Source organism: Trachurus japonicus, chromosome 21 (assembly GCF_045865225.1).
Source record: "Trachurus japonicus isolate A0001 chromosome 21, Traja_1.0".
Classification (NCBI taxonomy): Eukaryota; Metazoa; Chordata; class Actinopteri; order Carangiformes; family Carangidae; genus Trachurus; species Trachurus japonicus.
In genome coordinates, this window is record NC_140927.1 from 36,315,346 (window position 1) to 36,333,991 (window position 18,646).

At 46.9% G+C, this 18,646-nt stretch overlaps 1 protein-coding gene across 1 annotated transcript in view; it reads right to left on the minus strand.

Annotated features, from left to right (window-relative positions):
• Window positions 1–772: 772 nt before the first annotated feature.
• Window positions 773–18,646, minus strand: part of ttn.1 (titin, tandem duplicate 1) — a 151,539-nt gene continuing 133,665 nt past the window's right edge. Inside the window, exons 130-153 of the mRNA XM_085764669.1 lie at window positions 18,314–18,616; window positions 17,918–18,223; window positions 17,390–17,680; window positions 16,973–17,272; window positions 16,544–16,849; window positions 16,141–16,443; window positions 15,688–15,969; window positions 14,923–15,516; window positions 14,388–14,675; window positions 13,921–14,220; window positions 13,530–13,832; window positions 13,059–13,361; window positions 12,372–12,956; window positions 11,984–12,286; window positions 11,475–11,774; window positions 10,790–11,365; window positions 10,372–10,677; window positions 9,605–10,210; window positions 4,360–9,461; window positions 4,087–4,243; window positions 3,752–3,999; window positions 3,515–3,668; window positions 2,977–3,288; window positions 773–2,116 (exon numbers count right to left, since the gene is read on the minus strand). Coding sequence (XP_085620795.1) covers window positions 1,824–2,116; window positions 2,977–3,288; window positions 3,515–3,668; window positions 3,752–3,999; window positions 4,087–4,243; window positions 4,360–9,461; window positions 9,605–10,210; window positions 10,372–10,677; window positions 10,790–11,365; window positions 11,475–11,774; window positions 11,984–12,286; window positions 12,372–12,956; window positions 13,059–13,361; window positions 13,530–13,832; window positions 13,921–14,220; window positions 14,388–14,675; window positions 14,923–15,516; window positions 15,688–15,969; window positions 16,141–16,443; window positions 16,544–16,849; window positions 16,973–17,272; window positions 17,390–17,680; window positions 17,918–18,223; window positions 18,314–18,616 — 12,821 coding nt within the window. The 3' untranslated portion in view covers window positions 773–1,823. The remainder of the gene's footprint in view (window positions 2,117–2,976; window positions 3,289–3,514; window positions 3,669–3,751; window positions 4,000–4,086; window positions 4,244–4,359; window positions 9,462–9,604; window positions 10,211–10,371; window positions 10,678–10,789; window positions 11,366–11,474; window positions 11,775–11,983; window positions 12,287–12,371; window positions 12,957–13,058; window positions 13,362–13,529; window positions 13,833–13,920; window positions 14,221–14,387; window positions 14,676–14,922; window positions 15,517–15,687; window positions 15,970–16,140; window positions 16,444–16,543; window positions 16,850–16,972; window positions 17,273–17,389; window positions 17,681–17,917; window positions 18,224–18,313; window positions 18,617–18,646) is intronic.

Genomic DNA, 18,646 nt, shown 5'->3' on the forward strand with positions numbered 1-18,646 from the left:
AAAAACTCAAAATCTTTCCAAGAATATTTGTCTTATTTCTTGTCAAAATGTCTCATTTCTAGTCAAAACTAATCTCTTTCCACTTTAAACAAGACTCATCACCTAAAAAATAACTTGTGTTTAGATCATTTCCACTTGTTTCAAACAAATTCTCACTTGAAATAAGTAGAAAAATCTGCCAGTGAAAGCAAGTTTTTTGTGCTTGTAATAAGAAAAAAAAACGTGCTCCACTGTCAGATTGCTACTTTTTATGTGATGAGTCTTATTTTAAGTAGAATGAGATTTGTTTTTACTAGAAATGACATTTTGACTAGAAATAAGACAAATATTCTTGGTAAGGTATTGAGGTTTTGCAGTGTAACGAGGCCTCATTAGATGAAGACTCTTCACACAGACTGATCTGAGGTCTGTCTGAGATTAAAAAAGACTAATTCAGATGTTTGCTTAGTGGAACACCATAAGACTCCTCCTCACTGACTAAAAACAGTCAACACCTCACTTTGTTTAGCTGCTGTTGCGTCTTTTTCTCCTTCAGGTTCTTCAGTCTGCAGATTTCACGGCTCAAACTGACTCCAGAGCTGCAGCTGTGGATTCTTCACACAAACACAGAGGAACAATCTGAACCACTCATCTCAGCCACATCCTGACACGTTAAAGTTAAAGCCAGGAATGATCTACTTCCTGTCTTCTTCTTATTCTTCCACCACAGGAGGAGACGGATGGACACGAGTAGAGAAGACTCAGACCCAGTGAGGACGAGGAGACGGGTGTGTAGTGCTGAAATCATGCTTTATTAAATCAGTAATGCATCAAACTCCAGGAGGATGAAATATGTTTCTACATCAACAGATCAGTTAAATCAAAGTGCAGGGGGACAGGTCTGCTCCTCGTCTCCGTCGGTCACAGCAGGTGGAGTCGCTGTGTCGAGCGGAGACGACCCTGACGACTGACGAGTGAAAAGACTAACACGCTAAAAAACAACCACGCTCAAACACACAAACACGTTTACCTAAGTGTCCTCCGGGAGCCGGCGCTGCTCGTGCACAGCAGAGTCGGGCTGGGCCCTCAGCTAAAGGCCAGGTGATGGAGAGTGGTGAGAGGCCGAGCCGGCCGTGCTGTGGCAAGAGCAGCGCTCTTATTAAAATGATCTAAACGCTGAGTGTGCAGGCCGCTCGCACGCTCAGCAGGTCATCAAATCATGGTGGTGTGACTCAGTCGGTCCGAGCACAAGGCCGGTTCCTGCTGCTTACAAGAGGGTGATGCAAACAGCACTCAGGGTCTTATGCTCATGGATACGACTCATAGGAAGCTGTGATATCACACGCACTGATGCGCGTCCATAACATTAACTTAAGTCTTTGTTTCTGGTTCAGATCTTCAGCAGGGAGCCTCTCTACCTGCTGAGGCAAACTTACAGACTTCAACGTACTGTTGAGGCACAGAGTTTAGTTTCTTAGTTTGACAGGGTATTCGTTCCAGGTGAAACTTTCTCCTGTGAAAACATTTGTTCTTTAGTTTCAGTTAATATTATTGTCATAAATAACAATGCATACATTTCCCATAACCGTTAAATTCGGCTATATACATTATGTACATGTCACAGAAAAGAGGTTCAAAAATCCTAAGTCATAATTGTCCAATATGGCACATTTTATAACAACTTTAGACTTTAGTCTAGTTTGGCATAAATTAATGTCAAGATTGGTACAAAAATAGTTCATATTTACAAGAAGAGAAATCCAGATCTTTATCAAGTAAATTATTGTTGCTAATAAAAGGTTCTGGATCAGGGAACGGGGGATAAATTATCTTATTTTTTCTTTTTACATGGACCGAATGTGAATGTTGACAGTTGCCGAGTCGGAGCCGAGCTCGTTGTTCAGTCGGAGCGTGTAAGCTCCGGCGTCATCCTCCTTCACTGCAGAGATGACGAGGGTGGACAGGTCGCTGGTGTTCTCCACACGGTAGCGCTCGTCCCCGTTGGGGAGGATCCGACCGGAGCGCACCCACTCCACGGAGGGGGCGGGGTCTCCGGAGAACAGCCCTTCCACCTTCAGGGACTTCCCCGGTTCGATGCTGACGTCGTGTGGAAGAGCTTCGATCTTCGGTGGAGAACCTGTGACACGGGGAACGAGGTCAGAGAACGAACACAGAGCTCCGGAAGTTTCCATCATGTCCTCACTTGAACTGATATTGACGTCACACACTGCAAAAACTCAAAATCTTACCAAGAATATTTGTCTTATTTCTAGTCAAAATGTAATTTCTAGTCAAAACAAATCTCATTCTACCTAAAATAAGACTCATCACATAAAAAAGTAGCTTGTTTTTTTAAGACATTTTACTCATTTCAAGCATATTTTCACTTAAAATAAGTGACAGTTCTGACAGTGGAGCAAGTTTTTCTTTCTTATTACAAGCACAAAAAACATCCTTTTACTCGCAGATTTTTCTACTTATTTCAAGTGAAAATTAGTTTGAAACAAGTGACAATTATGTAAAAACAAGTTAATTTTTAGGTGATGAGTCTTATTTTAAGTGGAAAGAGATTAGTTTTGACTAGAAATGAGACATTTTGACAAGAAATAAGACAAATATTCTTGGAAAGATTTTGAGTTTTTGCAGTGCAGTCATAGAAACAAAGCAGCTTCTTCATGAACAGGTTGTTGTTGGTGTGCTGCTGTAGCTTTCAGGCTAATGAGCAACATGCTAACCTGCCTGGAACATGCTAATGCTTCTCAGCGACAGCAGCACGCCACGCCTTCCTGTGATCTTTACTGCTGAAGGTTTGATGTCTTGCGACTGTGACGTAAACATTTAATCATTATCTGATGATGTCACACAAGGAACTTTTCACATCACACTCATCCTCACATTCTTTTCTCACAGAGGTGATCTCAGATCAGCTCAGACCTCCTGTGAAGCTACAGGAGCAAGTCACCCACCGACTCAGGCAACTTGTAAAATAAAGCTCACCTCTTTTAACCCCGGTGGTGAGGGCCCTCATCGAGGAGGAAGAGGAGGAGGAGGCTTCAACATGCGAGTGAGCGGCCATTTCCATCATTTGGCTGCTGGAGCTAATGGAAACCATTGACTCAGCCTTCATGGCAGACATGCTACTTGCAGACATGCTCTCAAAAGAGTACTGGCTGCTGCTGGCCTGCATGGCCTGCATGGCCGTCTCCATGTGTTGGGATGAGGCGGAGAAACTTGAGTGCATGCTGGCAGCAGCATCAGCAGAAGCTCTTTGCTCCACAATAATCATTTTTGTTGGTTCTTCGACAAGAGCTGAGAATGCAAACAATAAGCACATGGCTCAAATCACATGTAGACAACCACAGTATACTCAGAGTAACTGTGTAGTGTTAGCTGAGGTGCCTTGGATTTCCATTTCCAGTGTTCAGATTTAAGATGTTTGGATCAATCCAAGTCATTTTAATCACAGTGGATTAAACACACAGAGACCTGTGTGTTTAATTGTGTTAGTTGACATTAAGCTGCAGTGGAAACTTACTGATGACGTTCAGGGATGTGGTCGCCGAGCACTGTCCAAACTGGTTTTTGGCTTTAATTGTGTATTTCCCAGTGTCTGCCACTGTGGCCTCACGGATTTCCAGAGTGTAGACGTGTTGAGAGCAGCTCAGTCTAATGTTTGATGTGGCTGATATCTGCAGAGAGAAGACGTGGTTAGGCTGTTTGGTTCCACACTTTGTCTTGACTAGAAAACAGAGCTTGCAAAGAGATGACTCACAGTCACGTTGTCTTTCAGCCACTCCACCTCAGGTGACGGCTCTCCGGCTACCTCACATGTGAATATGACATTTTGTCCTTCGTCCACAATCTGGGACCGCGGCTGCAGGAGGAAGTGTGGCGCATCTGAGCGCTTGGCAGGGTCAGAGGTCAGAGACTGGCCCTGTGTGATGGACATCTGGCTATGGGACGACACGACTTCCTTGTGGACCATTTCCTGTTTCACAACCTCCTCAGAGATCTTTGAGGCTGAAACATAGAGAGAGTTATTTTTTAGATGAGAAACAGTTTGAACGTTTGAAGCTGCAGGTGAAGGAAGGATCGGGTGTTTCTTACCTCGTACAGTGACGGTGCAGGTGGTTGACACCGCTCCAGAGCTGTTGGCTGCAGTGCACCTGTACTCCCCGCTGTCAGACACCTCTGATTCATAGATCTCAAGGTGAACAGAGCCAGACTCCTCAAAGATTTCATACTTCCCTCCCTGGGACAGAGCCTGTCAATCATTCAGACAGAATTCAGTTACTAACCAGTAAAAATGCATTGTTTCTTCTGTCCTACTTTAACTGTAAAAACCAGTACAATGATTGATGTGTTCATGGATCATCTTACCTTTCCGTTCTTCAGCCATGTGATGGTGGGTCTGGGCTCTCCTGTCACCTTCACTGACAGCTTGACAATAGAGTCAGAGTTTGCAGTGACGTCGCTCAGACCAACAGAGAAGGTCGGCTTCCTTTCAATGGTTGGTGACATCACTCTCTTTGGTGACTTGATTGGAGAAGTCACTCGTTCCTTCTCTGATGGAGTTGGCGATTTAGGAGTCGGGGACTTGGGTGTTGGGGATTTTGGAGTTGGAGATTTTGGAGAGACTGGAGACTTGACTCTCTGAGGTGACTTAACTGGCTCAGGAGACTTGACTCTCTGGGGAGATTTGACTGGTTCAGGGGATTTGGCAAGAGGGGACTTGGCCTCTGGAGAGGTCACTCTCTGAGGGGCGACTACTTTTTCCTTGGACTCAGATTTACGGATGGAGAGAGTGAAATGAGCCTCTTGTTTGCCCCCAGCGTTTTCCACCTCTAGAGTGTAGCTGCCTTCGTCCGACATCTCGACAGCGGAGATCTCAAACGACGAGTTGTATTGAGTTGAGACAATGTGGTGACGGGCAGAGGAACCAATAACTGCTCCTTCATGCATCCAGGTGATACAAGGTGCGGGTTCACCTGCCACATCACACTCAAACCTGGCCAGATCTCCCTCCTCCACTGTCAGAGACAGAGGTTTGGTGAGGATCTTGGCGGGAACACTGGGTGTCTCTCGTGGCCTCTCAACAACAGTGGTGGTCTCCTTTACAGTTTCTTTCACACTCTCCCTCACTGTAGTTTTTGAGGAGGAGACATGATACACCTCTGTTCTGGTCATTTCTGGCAGATGGGAGGATGGAGGCTCCTCGTCTCTGCGGAGTGAAGAGAAGGCAGCATATTCTTCTCCTGCTACATCTAATGTGGCATAGTCAGAAGTCTCTCCTTTGGCACTCTTGCAGACCACGCGGTAAGTGCCGCCATCTTCAGTCACACAGTTGATGATCTGGAGGGTCAGAACACCACTTATATTGGTCATGTGATATTTGTGGCTCTGATGAATCTCTTTTCCATTGTGGAACCACTTCACTTCTGGTTCTGGTTTGGCCTGAACATTCAGGGTGAACCTTGTGTTGGTGCCATAGGGTACACGATGAGATCTCAACCTGATGGTGATGCGTGGGGCATGGTCAAGACTGAACGGGGCCTGAGTGACCACCTCAAACTTCCTCTCCACTGACCTTCTCTCTGATCTCAAAGCCTGTTTCCTCTCCTCATACCTGGATGCAAAGTCAACTTTTGGATAGACTATATCTGTCTTCACAGCCCTTTCTGGGGTAGGAGATCTTCTCCTCTCCGGTTCAGGTGTGGGAAGTTTCTTAATTGGTTTAGGAATATATTCGGAGGTAAAGGCCGTCAGGTGTTCAGATTCAACGCCCTCAGAGTACGCCGTAACCGTGACGGTTGACTTCTGTTTCGTGGTTCGTGTCTTCTCCTCAAACTCCATGCGTTTGAGTTCACTCTTGTAAGAGGAGATTCTCTGAGCAGTTTTGTGTGGACGCAGCAGTTCCTGATCTTCTCTCTCTGCATAAACCCTCTGCTTCTCTCTTGGAGGTCTATGTGTGGTTTTGTCATGACGCTGGCGGAGGTCAATAAAACTTGGGCCGGCCTCGTATTTAGATGGAATTCGGTAAGAGTCGTATCTGTGGACCTCTTCTCCCTCCTCATCATCACTGTATGCTCTTCTGGGAGATGAGGGGCGCAGGGCAGACAGTTCAAAGCGAACTGGGCTGAGGCTCGGTGGAGAAGCAGAGTAGCCAAGCTCCAGCTCTTCCTCCAGACGAAGCCTCTCCTCCTCAGTTCTCTTCATGGACAGGTACTCGTCCACAGGCAGCAGCAGTTCCTCATCTGACAGGTCACCCAGGGACCTCCTCCTGATCCTGTGGTAGGCGTCTATCTCAGGGGAAGGAGTGCGGTGCCTTGCAGGCCTCACAGTCTCCAGGTCATCCTGGGTCATGGATGAGATGCGCCACTTTGGCTTATACTGGTCCTTGATCCTGATTGGCACCTCATAGAACTGCTCCCACCTGGACAGGCGAATACGCTTCATCCTCTTCTGCTTGATTTTGTCCATAGGCTCAGGGAACTCGTACTGATCTCGCAGCTTCTTGTACCATTTCATGTCAGAGAATGGTTTGAAGTGTTTTATTTCCACGTCCTCCTCGAGAACAGCTGGGTTAATGACACGGGGCGCAGGGACATCGTAAGGCATACGCAGCCTCTTCTCATCCGCACGCTTCTTCCTTTCCTCTTGTTCTTTCTTTATCTCAGCCTCAGTTTTCTCACCCTTTTTAGTTGTCACAGCGGGTTTGAACATGGTGGCTGCCTCCCGTACAGCTTGTACTGCTGCAGGTGGCAGAGGAGTAATAACAGTGCCGGACAAAATCTGAGACAGCCTCACCTTTTTGTCTAATTCCTCCTTTTTAGCTGCCTTCTCTTTCTCCTTTTGACTGGGCTCATATTCCTTCTTTACATGAGCAACACGCTCAACTTTGAGTGTGGCCTGGCAACTGGCAGATCCAGCAGAGTTTGTCGCAGTAACCCTGTACACGCCAGAGTCCTCAGGAAGAGTGTCTCTCACATGAAGGATGTAGTAATCCAGGCCCTCATGAACAACCTCAATTGATGGTCCAAAGGCCAGAGGTGTGCCATCCTTCTCCCACTTCAGTGTGGGATGACCTGATACTCTGATCTCAAAGCGCACCTTCTGGCCCTCTCTGCACTCAACGTTTGCTAGCAGGCGTTTGAACATGGGCCTCAGGGTAAGGTCTGCTGGTTTAGGGCGAGGAACAACAGTGAGACGAGACTTGCAGCTGTCATCACCATACCTGTTACGGGCTACAACACTGTATTCAGCATCATCTTCCTTGTCAAGATCGTGGATGATCAGCTGGTACAGACCCTTGTCAGTTATGAAGGTATATTTCTTGTCATCCTGTCCAGGGATAAGTTTCTGTCCTGACTTGTGCCACATGACGCGAGGCTCAGGGTGAACAGTGATGGTGACACCAAAGCGCACATCCTCACCAATGTAAGCTGTACGGTTGACCAGAGGAAGGGTGAACTCTGGTGGTTTCTGAAGCATTCTGGCTGTGTCAACTCTGCGCTTCGTTCTCTTGACCACACGAGTAGTGAAGAAGTCACGGTACTTTCTAACGCCATTGATAAACAGCTCTGCATAGGCGCTATCCTCACCATACTCATTGACAACCTTACATCTGTAGGTGCCATCATCTGCTCTTGTGACCTTGCTAACAGTGATTACAGCCAGGCCATCCTCATAGTCAATTTCATACTTGTTACCAGCCTCGAGCTGTCTGACTCCACAGTACCATGTCACTTCAGTAGTGCTATCGTAGTTGTCAATGTTGCAGATGAATTTCACATTGTCTCCCTCATTGGCCACTGCGTGAGTAACCTGGCCTGCGAGAGGGCCGTGTTCAAATGGAGCGATCTTCACCTTGGCAACAAAGACACCGCGTTGGGACCTAATGGAGCCACCACAGGCCACACGGGCTGCAGAAATAACTGTGCTCCATTCTTTCCTCACCATCGACTGGTAGTATCTCTTGTGTCTGCCGGTTGGGATCGCTCTGCCACTGATCTCCTCCACAGGCTTGGTGAGCCAGGGATGTGCCAGGGCCTCAGCAGCACTCATACGGTGTTTGCGATCCTTTGTCATTAGGCGGTCTGTGAAGTCTAATGCCTCAACACTGACGTGTGTGAAGGACTCATCATCATAACTGTATGCAGCATTGGAGATGTTGTCAATCATCTGTTGGTTGGTTTCAGCTGTGAATGGATTGAGTCCACTGAGGAGCACATAGGCAAGGACACCAACGGACCACATGTCAGTGACAGTACTGACCATGTCACACTGGTGGATCTCAGGAGCAGCATACTCTGCAGTGGTATACTGAACCTTGATCTGGTCTCCAGGAGTCAGGTGTCTGGACTGGCCCAATTCAATGATCTTCACATTTGAACTGGTTCTGGTTGTGTACACAATGTTCTCTGGTCTGATGTCAAAGTGTCCATAACTCTGAGTGTGCAGGAACTCTAGAGCTGAGCAGATCTGTCTAATGTAGTTAGCGACCTCACGTTCGTTAAGCTCAAACTCAGCTGAGCTGAGGCGCTCAAAGATGTCTCCACCAGAAATGAAATCATAGATCATCACCAGCTCTTCAGGGCTGTCGAAAGACTCATGGAGGAGGAGGAAGCTTGTGTGTTTGGCCAGGTTCAGTGTTGCAATTTCCTTCTTGACAATGGCTTGATCAGCACCTCTCACTTTGACGAATTTAGCCATGTAAGTCTTCTCAGAGCTGATGTCAACACAACGATGGACAATACCAAATTGACCTCGGCCCAGTTCCTCTGCAATAGCATATTTGTTGTGCAGATTCTTGGCATCAGAGTTTGGAGCCTTGCCCTTGCGGACATGTCCGGTGTCGTCAACCTCCCTGTCATAGAGCAGAACTCTGGACTTGTCTTCCTTGGTCATGACAGGTCCACTGGTCTCAGATGGAGCACTTTGTCCAAACTTGTTCTCAGCAATCGCTCGGAACTGATAGCTGGTTCCTCCAAACAGATTGATCACTGTGTAGCGGGTGTCACGGGACTGGGCAACACGCTCCCACCTCTCAGCAGTGGTGGGGCATTTCTCAATGATGTAGCTGATGACCCTGCTGCCACCATCATTTGCTGGAGCCACCCAGTTCAGTGTGACTGAGTCTCTGGACACATCACTGGCCTTAATACCACGTGGAGGATCAGGCACATCAGCCACATCCAGCTCAACTGTCTGTTGGTCAATGCCAAATCTGTTCTTGGCACAAACGATGTAGAAACCAGCATCCTTTTTCTCCACACCATTGGGGAACACCAGGGCAGTAAATGACCTGGTGACAATGACCTGGTAGTGGCCGTTGCTGTCAATGAGATCTTGTCCCTTCTGCCATGTAATGACAGGATCTGGTTTGCCACTGAAAGGAATCTTGATATTGACCACCTCTCCGCGCAGGGCAGGGATGGCTTCCTTGTCCTTCAGGTTCTTTGGCAAGTGGATCTTGGCAGGGACTAGAAATTAGAGAATATATTTTAGTGAAATATCATGCTTTATTAAAAGGTCAGAAATGGTTTAATATGTTTATATTACATATTACAAGTCATTTTAATAAGACTAGGAGGAATAGAATAGGAGAATAGATATGTGAGCTTACCTTCAACATCCAGAGAGACTGTAGCACAGATGGATCCTCCCTGGTTCGTGGCTCTGATCTGATAGACAGTGGAGTCTTCCTCATCAGCCTCAGTGATGACCAGCTGGTGGTAACCTCCCTTAAACTCCTGGATCTTGATCTTCTTTCCATCAGAGTGGATCTCCTTTCCTCGTCTGAACCATTTAATCACAGGCTTGGGCTGTCCGGTGATCTTGCAGACCAGGGTGGCATTGCTCTTGTACTTGACGCTCATGTTCCTCAGCTCCTCCTTGAAAGCAGGTGCACGGACATCAACGGCTGTGGCTGGAATCATAGGAGTCGTCTCCTCACTGTAGTCACTCTGGCCTCCCAGGTTCTCGCACTTCACACGGAAGATGTGCTCGACGCCCTCAGTTAGATGTTTGACGGAGAAGACCGTCTGCTTGATCTCGTCCGTGGTCACCGGAGTCCATTCGGTCCATTCCTTCTTGTCCTTCTTGTGCTTCTTCTCAAGGCAGTAGCTCTTGATCTTGGAGCCACCATCGCTGAGTGGAGGCTTCCAGGAAACAACGCAGGAGTCCTTGGTGATTCCAGACACAACTGGGGACTGAGGTGGTGATGGTTTCTCTGTGGACCGGAATATGAAAATCAGTCAGTACTTGTGCACAGTGTACCTGGGGATGTCTTCACAACTGATCAGATATGATGCATTGCAGCTTTGTGCTTAATTTATAAACTGAATGAATGAAATGAAATGAAAATCTTAAGTGACATTATATTACACATACCCAGCTGGCTCTTGATAAGAATAGGCGAAGTCAGCTCCAGTGGTTCACTGTTGCCATAGCGATTCTGGGCATACACGCGGAAGAAGTATCCGGCACTGTCAATAAGGTTGGGGACACGGCAGGATGTGCCGTTAATGGAGGATGACACCAGTTCCCACTCTGTGCCTTCCTTGTCCTCACGCTTCTCCACAATGTAGTTGGTGATCATGCAACCGCCGTCGTCCTTGGGAGGCTTCCAGCTGATGATGACAGAGTTCTTCAGGAGGGCGTCCAGGACAATGGGACCCTGAGGCACATCAGGTTTGTCTGGAAAAAGTTGAAAGTGTTGCAGTAATGTCAGTAGTGAAGAGAAAGTAAAATTATAGCTTAATGAATGAATGTGTCGCTCCACTTATTACAACAGTTCACATTAACATACCATAAATTTCCACAGTGAATGGAGTGTCAGCTCTGCCGAAGTGGTTGTGCAGCCTGATCCTGTATTTTCCTCCATGGACTCTGCGCTGCACATTCTTAATGACCAGGTGTGTGTAGTGCTCTGTGGTCTCAATGCTGATATCATCTGTGTTCTCCAGGGTCTTTGCTCCATGCAGCCACATGATCTTTGGCTCAGGACGGCCAATGTATGCGGCATGGATGCGTAAAGTGGTTCCCAGACCAGCATAGTAGATGTCCTTCAGTGGGTAGTCAGGGTGGAAGGATGGAGCAGCCTCCAACACCAGGACACCTGAGGTCTCGGCATCTCCAGCATCATTGATGGCCTTGCAGGTGTACTCTCCCTCATCTTCCTGCTGGTCGGTCATGATGGACAGGGAGTGGTTGCGACCATCAGAGCTCATCTCGTACTTGCGGGACTCGACAATCTCCTTGCCGGCATGATACCACTTGATTTCAGGAACAGGTCTGCCGATGATCTGGCACTTCATGACAGCAGGCTGGCCAAGCTTGGTAGTTACTTCATCCATTTCCTTTCTCAGGCTTGGTTTAGTTTCAACTATAAATACAAAACAAGAGTCAGTTATTTGTTTTGTTAAGTCAATCTGTAAAAATACGTTGGGTAAATGCTGGTACATTATTTTGACACTGAGGTTCAGTATACTCACCACTTAGTTTGGTCTTGATGCATGTGACAGTCCTACGAGGTCTGCTCATTCCAGTTTCATTCTCAGCAAACACTCTGAACTCATACTCCGTGGCTTCAGCCAGTCCACGCATGGTGAACTCCATTTGTTTCAGCCTGTCCCTATTGCACTTCTTCCATGTGCTCTCGACTGATTTCCTGTACTCTACCCAATAGCCCAGGACCTCCTTTCCTCCGTCACACTCTGGAGCTTGCCAGCGGATAGCAATTAAGTTGTTTGTCACGTTGACCGTGTCAATCTCACCTGGTTGGCTCGGCTTTTCTGTAAGGAAAAAAGTCAAATACAAGTTAGTTTAATCAACAGCTCATATTATGTGTCTTATGGACACCCACAATGTATCTGTTTTTGATTCAGGTTTTAGTATTATTCACATTTGACTGTCACATGCCTATCAATTGATCCATAAACTATAGCAATTACCATGATATCAATATTGCTAATTACAGCTTATTTTAGGGGAGGAGACTCACCAAATGGATCCTTGCAAGTGACGGGATCAGACACAGGACCAGCCTCACTCTCACCAATATCGTTGACAGCTACAATACGGAACTGGTATTCTGCATCAGGGGTGAGTCCAGGCAGAGTGAACATGGTAGAGGAGATCTTGGTCTCATAGCGGGACCATGTCTCAGAAGACACCAGCTTATATTCAACAAAGTAGCCAGTAATGGCAGAACCGCCGTCATCCTTGGGTCTGGACCAGGCCAATGCCACAGAGCTCTTGGTGACATCCATGATCTCTGGTGTGGTGCTTGAGGGCTCAGGAGGACCTGGTATTGACAACATACATTTTTTTAGTCATCACTGAATGACAGAGACAAAGGACACAAATGGTAAAATAACTGTTTTACTTACAAAGAGGAGTCTTAGCCATCAATGGCTCCTCTGACTTCAGAGAGGCACTAACACCGAAGGAGTTCTCAGCTGTGACCTTGAAGTGGTACTCTGTTCCCTCCCTCAGGCCTTTAACAACCAGATGAGTGTCGGTCACTCTGGAGTCCACAGTGTACCAGGCATTTCTGGTTGCCTCACGTCTCTCCACAATGTAACCCAGGATCTCTGAGCCACCGTCTTCAGTGGGTGCCTTCCAGCACACCTTGACAGAATTGGCCTGGATGTCCTCAAAGACCATCGGTCCCTCTGGAGCATTTGGCCTTCCAATGACCTTGACCTTGATTTGGGCCTTCTTCTTACCAACCCTATTCTCCAGCAGGAGATCGTACATGCCAGAGTCACTCCTCTCAGCTCCCTTAATCACCAGCTCACTGGCATCCTCAGTGGAGGCAATCATGGCCTTGGTGGAGACAGCACCGCTATCCTTCAACCACTTGCAGGTTGGATGAGGTTTGCCCTTGATGGGTACAGAGAGTCTAACCACTCCTCCATGGCGGACCACATACACATCTTTGTATTTCAGCTCCAGGTCATAGTCAGGAGATTCTGGAAAAGAGCAATATATAAATTTCAGTTTTATCCTTTATTAGTAAGCATACAAAAATGATCTCAGTGTGAATGCAGTTATTATGACCACCATGTCCTTACCGAGCATCTCAGTCACAGTGACAGTTCCGGGCACTTCAGCAGGCTCACCAGAGCCACCAGCATTGCAGGCCATCACACGGAATTTGAACTCTTCTCCTTGTGGCATTTTGGTCAGTGTGTACTCGCAGATCAGAGATGGGGTGGTGTTGCACTTGATCCATGCCATAGTGCCAACCTTCTGCATCTCAATCAGGTAACCATCCACTCTTGCGTCTCCCTCATCATCAGGAGGACTCCAAGCCAATGACACAGAGGACTTGGTGGTGTCGGTGATCCTGGGGTTCTGAGGACAGCCAGGTGGATCTAAGTAAGAGAGAAAAGCATGTCAGTATCTCAGGCTTCAATGGTGTGAGTCTACTTGCTCTGTGAAGATTTGAGCCACCACACAGTGTAACTATGAATACACAGTATTATGCTGAAACCTAAAACAACAAATATGAATCAAAACTTTCTCTCAAACTTTTCTTTTACCGATGGGATCTGTTGCCACTGCCGGCTTTGAACACAGACTGGGTTTGCTCTGTCCTCTGGCATTGATGGCAGTGATTCTGTGTTCATACTCCAAGCCCTCGGTCAGCTCTGTTGACCTGTATCTGGTCATAGTGACAGGGTTCTTGTTGGCGCGCACCCATCTGTCAGACCTCACTTCTTTGCGCTCAATGATGTAGCCAGAAATGTCAAGGCCGCCATCTTCCTCTGGTGGCTCCCAGGCCACAGTCATGCCATCACGAGAAACATCAAAGACGACTGGACGGCCGGGAGGTCCAGGCACATCTATGAGGGAGAGGAATGTGGTTATTTAGTTTATAAATAAATATATAGCACAGCTACATCAGGTGAATTTGCAATCCCAGAGTCTTACTCTTCAAGCTCTTGCAGGTGACGATCTCAGACTGTAGGAAGTCTCCAGTGCCATAGCGATTCACAGCAGCTGCACGGAAGACGTATTCATCTCCTTCAATCAGGTTCACAAACTTGAATGTTGGTCGGCTAACAGAGTCACTGACAGGCACCCAGCCAGGTCTGTGAGCATCACGCTGCTCCACCACATAGCCACTGATGGGAGCTCCGCCGTCTCTTGCTGGAGGATCCCAGCTGCAGGTGACGCATGTTGCATCAATCTCATCAAGCCTGAATGGTCCACTTGGTTCATCAGGTTTGGCTAGTGAAAGGGGATTAATAAAAATAAATACAGTTACAGTCAGTTTGACTAAAAATCTTAATAAATACATGGTATGGTCTATAATCTAATCTTCTTTACTCTAGCCTGCAACCATGAAGCAGCATCAATAAGTAATTAAACAGTAACAAACAAAGAGAATTTCTTACAGAGGACGACGACCTTGATGACCTCTGTGATGACACCAACGGCATTCTTCACCTCCAGGCTGTAGTCACCAGTGTCGTTGATGGTGGTGTCAGACATAGTCAGCTTGGAGAACTTGCCAGTGCTCTTGATCTTTACACGGTCTGTGACTTTCAACTTGTTTTCGTGGAAATACCAAGAGCAGACGGGAGGAGGCCGTCCAATGATGGGCAGGTCCAACTCCAGAGTCTTACCAGCCAGAACATTGACAACCTTCTGAGGAATGCTGGAGAAGTCCACCATAGGCATCACTGGGAGGGAAAATGAGAGATAACAAATTAATATAATCACTGGTGACAACAGCTGAGAAGTAGATGGTGAACTGAGGTGTAACAACAGTTTTTAACTACTGCTGAGCGGAAAATCTTGCTTGTTAATAAATGTTGTTTGCACATTTATGGAGGCAAGAAAATCAACGTCATCTGCCATTTAAAACTTTTTCACTTTTGGTCGGATAGCCAGGGGATTTTCTGAATGCATTATTTTAGTTGCTGTTACCTCTCTGTTCCTGTACTGTGATGGCTGTAACAAGCTCTTTGGGCTCGCTGGCTCCCCGGCTGTTGACTGCTTTGATTCTGAACAAATACTGTTCCTTTTCATTCAGCTTCTCAATAGTGTATTCAAAGTCTGTGAGCTTCAATGTGGCAACCTTCATCCATTTGTCGGTGCCAAACTTGCAGGCCTCAATGACATAGCCTGTCAGTCTGCTGCCACCATCATGCTCAGGCTTCTCCCATCCCAGGGAAACAGTGCTCTTGGTGACGTCAATCACCTCCAGCTTGTTTGGTGGCAAAGGCACCTCACAAACCAGGATCACATCAGGGGTCTCAGAGGGCTCTCCAATTCCATAAATGTTTTCAGGGAGGACACGGAAGTAGTACAGCATGCCCTCCATCAGACCGTCAATCTTGTAGGATGTCTTGCTACACTTGGCAGTAACAGTCTTGTAGGCTCTCATGGAAGCCTCACGCCTCTCGATGATGAAGTTGTTGACAGGAGCGCCGCCATCCACAGCTGGAGCTTCCCAAGAGATGGTGGCAGAGTCTTTGGTCAGTTCTTTGATCTTGAGTGGTCCAGTTGGTCCAGGAGTATCTGAAAACAAGAATTCATCATGTAGTTACAATTTCTGGTGTTTGCTTCGAAATTTTGTCCAATGGAGGTCCATGGTCTAATTTGTGTCAATTTAGGGGTCCTTGATGTAAAAAACTTTGTGAACCACTGGTGTAGTGTGTACCTGTGCAGTATTTTCATTCAGACACTTACCATAGACCTTGACCAGAATGTTGACTTCCTGTTTCCCCGCAGAGTTCTCAGCCACCAGTGTGTACTTGCCAGCATCGTAGCGGTGGACCTTATCAATGATGAGTGTGGTGGATGAGGAGTTGACCTCGATGAAACCTCTGGTGTGGAGATCGACGCCAGGCTTACTCCAAGTGATGGCAGGAGTGGGACGACCAGTGACATGGACAAACATGCGGAGGGAGCCACCGGCACGGAGGCAAATGGTCTTCTTGAGATCATCATGGAGCTCAAAGTCAGGAGGTTCTGTAGGAGAGGATGGGATGATTAGAATAAACTCTTACTTTTAATGTTGGTGATACAATAATTAAAATTCTATTATGTCATAAAAGGATGACGAATAAAGTTTTCAGTATTTGAGGAAGAAACCAAAGCATTTCTTGCCATGTGAGTCACTTTACATTTATGATGACTCACCAATTCTCTCTACGGGCTCAGTCTCAGCACAGGGTTCACTGAAGTCTCCTGTACCATTGATGTTGATGCCAGCCACTCTGAAGCAGTACTTCTTGCCCGCTGACAGTCCAGTTACCACATGCTCTGTCGTACGCAAGGTCTTTTCATGGGCCTTGCTCCATTCTTCTGCTCCAGCTTCCTGCATCTCCAAGATGTAGCCCATTACATCAGACCCTCCATCCTCCACGGGACGGGACCAGGCCAAACTGATGCTGTCAGCGTGAGTGTCAGTGATACGAGGAATAGATGGAGGAGCAGGGGTGCCTGAGAGGAGAGAGTGCAGGAATGAAGATCAATAGTGTCAACAATTAGGAGAATCAGTCTGATTTTTAGAGCTATTTAGACTTGAACAAACTGGACTTACATGTTGGCACTCTGCAGACGACATAGAGGGAAACCTCACTGGCCTCACTCTCTCCAGCCTTGTTGATGGCCGTCACTCTGAACTGGTAAATGTTGCCCTCAGTCAAACCAGACACCTTCAGTGTGGAGTCGAGGTGAGCTCCATCCCTGTTTACCTTCACCCAGCGGGCACTCTTTCTCTCACGCCTCTCCACCAGGTAGTGGATCAGTGGGCTGCCACCATCACTCTCTGGCTTCAGCCATTCAATGGTGGCAAAGTCTTTTCCTGATGCTAAGATCTCTGGAGCTCCAGGAGGAGTTGGCACAGCTAATGAAAAAGACAAAACAGAAGAACAGTTGAATGTTAGAGGTTATACAGATTTCACATGTAGTTTCATTTTCACAGACAATTTAAGTATTTACAACCAGTTCTGCTTTGAAAAGCACTTACTGAAAGTGTTTCTGGCGATCATGGGCCCTGACTGCAGGTGGACTCCAGGTCCATATTTGTTGACGCCCCGGACTCTGAACAGGTATTCAGTGTTCTTAAATAGCCCGCTGATGTTGCAGGTCAGCTCCTTGCACTCGGCGTTCATGATGACCCAGTTGAGTCTGTTGGTGTCACGCCTCTCCACGATGTAGTGGCTGATGTCATCACCACCATCCTCGACAGGAGGCTTCCAGCTCAGGGTGCATGACTCTTCAGTGATTTTGCTGATCTCAATGCTGCCCTCGCACACACCAGGTGTGTCTGGAAGAAATACATTCACTCATGTACGTTGCTTTTGCTAACAGTGACAAATGAATGCTTCCAGAGTAATCTGTAAATGGATTGTATCAAACTAGGGAAAAGTCAGAAGCTTCTTACCGAGCACTTTAACATTGACCTCAGCAGTTTTGGTTCCGCTCACATTCCTGACTGTGAGGATGTACTTTCCAGTGTCATCTCTGTCGCAGAATTTGATGATGGCCATCGCTTTGGTGGAGGTGTACTGGAGGTGGTACTTCTCACAAAGCTCCAGATCCCTGTTGCCCTTGGACCAGGAGGCCTTGGGGTCAGGCCTGCCTCCTACTGCAGCATCGAGAACCAAGTCTGAACCAGCTCTGACCATCACAGTCTCAGACATGAGCTTGCTGTCCAGCTGGGCTTTTGGAGGTTCTGTCAAGTGTCAAATGTATAAAAAGAACATGTTATGGAACAACTTCTCAAAGCGATAGTGCTTTAACTTATTTATTCAGATTAAATGAAATCTCACACTGTTGTTCATAGTGATCTAACAGAAAATATCAGATGGTGTCATCTCATATGTCATGTAATTATAATCAGGTTAGAGGTGTGCAAGCCCTATATGCTGTGTTGATGGCATCATATCTCCACCACAAATGAAGATCTTACCAAAGTCAGTCTTGCACTGCACAGACCCAGTGGACTCTGAGGGTAAGCTGAAGACTTGGTTGGTATTCTTGGCAATAACTCTGAACTCATAGGGTTCTCCTTCTCCCAGGGCAGTAACAGTGTAGAATTGGTCTGTCACATTGGTGTAGTTACATTTGAGCCAGCGGCCTTCACCAGTTAATGTGTACGGCTTACGCTCAATGATATAGCCCACAATAGGACTGCCACCATCATTGAGTGGAGCTGACCATTTGAGGGAGACTGTGGTTCTTGTGACGTTTGTGACTTCTGGTTTACTTGGTGGATCTATACAACAGATAAAAAAAGTCGTTAGAGAAAGATCAAATTAAGATACTGGTTAGTGTCACAACACAACACTAAGCTGCCAAAACTCACCAACAGGATTTTGAGCAACTGCTCCCTTGGAAGCCTCACTTGCTTTGCTCAGTCCAGCACTGTTCATGGCATAAACCCTGAACTGATATTCCAGCCCTTCAACCAGAGCTTCCACCTTGTGGTAGCACTCAAAGCAAGGGATCTTATTCTCCCTCACCCAAAGGATATTGTTCCTCTCCTTCTTCTCAATCCAGTAGCCTGTTACCTTGCTTCCACCATCATGGTAGGGCTCCTCCCATTTCAGGGTCATTGTGTTAGCAGTAACATTGAAGACTGAAGGCTTTGTTGGTGGACCAGGAGGTGCTGTGATTAGAAAAAAAGAATTATTGAGTA